This window comes from Phaseolus vulgaris, chromosome 10, assembly GCF_051622355.1.
Source record: "Phaseolus vulgaris cultivar YP4 chromosome 10, ASM5162235v1, whole genome shotgun sequence".
Taxonomy (NCBI): Eukaryota; Viridiplantae; Streptophyta; class Magnoliopsida; order Fabales; family Fabaceae; genus Phaseolus; species Phaseolus vulgaris.
In genome coordinates this window covers 22,957,717-22,960,332 of record NC_143507.1, presented here as the reverse complement: position 1 = coordinate 22,960,332, position 2,616 = coordinate 22,957,717, and the positions used below count along the sequence as shown (strand labels likewise).

General features: G+C 49.2%; 1 protein-coding gene across 1 annotated transcript; it reads left to right on the top strand.

Moving 5' to 3' along the window:
• The first annotated feature begins 268 nt into the window (after positions 1-268).
• LOC150024690 (uncharacterized) lies at positions 269-1,381 on the top strand. Its single transcript, XM_090296098.1, has one exon. The coding sequence runs from the start codon at positions 269-271 to the stop codon at positions 1,379-1,381; it is 1,113 nt and encodes a 370-aa protein (XP_090152224.1).
• The last annotated feature ends 1,235 nt before the right edge of the window (positions 1,382-2,616 follow it).

The window sequence follows — 2,616 nt, the reverse complement described above, 5'->3', positions numbered from 1 at the left end:
CAAATTGAAGGAGTACCTGGCCAGCCCTCCGATGTTGTGCAAGCCAGAGTTAGGTACCCCACTCCGTTTATACTTCGCAGTTACAGAAAGGGCGATCAGTTCGGTCCTATTACAGGAGCAAGACCAAGTACAAAGGCCAATCTACTTCGTCAGCAAGGTATTGTAGGGGCTGGAGGTTAGATACCATGCCTTAGAAAAGGCGGCCTTAACAGTGGTATTCTCAACAAGAAGACTCCGTCACTACTTCCAGAGCTTCACCATGATAGTAATGACGAACCTTCCAATCCGCAAGGTTTTGCGAAAACCAGATGTGGCGGGGAGGATGGCACGATGGGCGATGGAACTGTCTGAATTCGACATACACTACGAACCTAGAGGCCCCATCAAGGGCCAGATCTATGTCGACTTCGTAGTAGAACTCTCCTCGGCAGTCACACACTGGGAGGGGGCAGATTTCAAGTGGGTACTCTCTGTGGACGGTTCCTCAAACCAACAAGGTAGTGGAGCAGGTGTTATTTTGGAGGGTTCGGATGGGTTGCTGATCGAGCAGGCCCTACAATTCGCTTTTAAGGGCAGCAACAACCAGGCAGAGTATGAGACCCTGATCGCGGGAATGCTGCTGGCTAAAGAGATAGGAGCAAAAGGGTTGTTGGAAAAAAGTGATTCCTTGTTAGTTACAGGCCAAGTCACAGGGGAATACCAAGCTAAAGACCCTCAGATGGCCGCATACGTAGAATACGTCCAGGTGCTGAAGGATTCGTTCGAAGTGTTCGAGTTAGTCCATGTACCCAGAGAACAAAATGCCCGAGCTAACTTGCTTGCGAAACTCGCCAGTTCGGGCAAGGGGGGCAGCCAGAGGATGGTGATTCAGGAGACCCTGAAGACACCTCGAACTACCACGGACAATATGGCAGAAGTCCAACACATTAGCGCATCAGAAGGGACGAGGAGGAGTCATCGGTTGTTAACACAGGAGACGACGAAAACACCCAGAATAAGTAGGTATCCGGTTGTTGGGGAGATAGTGCCGCAAGTTCACCAGGTCGAATTAGGAGAAACTTGGATGACGGCCTACCAACGCTACTTGGCCGATGAAGTACTCCCGTTAGATCCCGCAGAAGCTCGGAAAATCAAGAAAAATTCAAGTAAGTACACACTGATCGATGGGAAATTATTCAGGCACAGATTCACCCATCCCATACTGGTATGCGTGGATGGAGAGCAATGCACGCGCATCATGGCAGAGCTACACGAAGGGATATGCGGTAGCCACATCGGTGGTCGATCTCTCTCGTCAAAGGCCATTCGTGCAGGATATTACTGGCCAACCATAAGGGAGGATTGCACGAGATACGCCCAACGGTGCAAGCAGTGCCAATAACACGCTGATTGGCACAAAGCACCCCTAGAAGAGTTGAGATCGATATACAGCTCATGGCCATTTCATACTTGGGGAATCGATATTCTGGAGCCTTTCCCTTTGGCGGTACGGCAGATGAAGTACCTCTGGTCGCCATAGAATATTTCACGAAGTGGATCGAGGCCGAACTAGTGGCACAGATCACGACCCATAAAATCCAGCACTTCGTGTGGAAAAACATAGTGTGCCGCTTCGGAATCCCGAAGAGGTTGGTGTCCGATAATGGTACCCAGTTTGCAAGCCAGCAATTGGGCAAGCTATGTACGGAGCTGGGATAAAGCAAGTATTTGCATCAGTAGAACACCCCCAGACGAACGGACAGGTCGAGTCGGCCAACCGAGTTCTGCTCAGAGGTCTGAAAAGAAGGTTGGACAAAGCCAAAGGGACCTGGGCAGAAGAAGTTCCTAGAATCGTGTGGGCCTACCCACTACCCCTCAATCCACGACCAAGGAAACGCCATTTAGCTTGGTTATGGTTTAGACGCTATGGTCCCAGTAGAAATCCAGCAGAACTCACCACATTTCCAGAACTTCGTGGTCGAGGAGTCGAACGAGGAAAGAAAGGTGAACTTGGACCTAATGGATGAAGTGAGGGAAGAAGCAAGGATTAAAGCTAAAGCCTTGAAAAGGAGGGTGGAGTACAAGTAGAACTCCAAGTTGAGACCTCGGCAGTTCTAGGTCGCCGACCTGGTGATGAGGAAGGCCCACCCTTACCAGTTAGAAAACAAGTTATCTCCCAAGTGGACTGGTCCTTTCAGAATAACGGAGGCCTTTGGGAATGGAGCATACAGGCTCAAGACATTAGAAGGCGGCGCGATTCCTCGCACTTGGAACGCGACCAACCTGAAGTTTTATTTTAGTTAAATCTTGCACTTGTACACGTTTAAGGGGACACTCTTTTTCCTTTAAGAGGGTTTTTTAACGAGGTCACCCGAATAAAAGTTATTTAGTTAAATGTGCATTGCAAATAAACGAACTTCTCCCTTGTAGTGATAAGTCAAGAGCGGAAGTAGTATGGTTCCCCGAGTGGACCTCCCTCTTGCGTAAGTTCACCAAGCCCGAGAATAGTATGGTTCGCCGAAATAAACGAACCTCTCCCTTGTAATGATAAGTCAAGAGTGGAAGTAGTATGGTTCCCCTAGTGGACCTCCCTCTTGCGTAAGTTCACCAAGCTCGAGAATAGTATGGTTCGCCGAA

Bases quoted from the DNA above. Each gene is read 5' to 3' on its own strand.
- LOC150024690 (XM_090296098.1), top strand. From the start codon at position 269: ATGACGAACCTTCCAATCCGCAAGGTTTTGCGAAAACCAGATGTGGCG.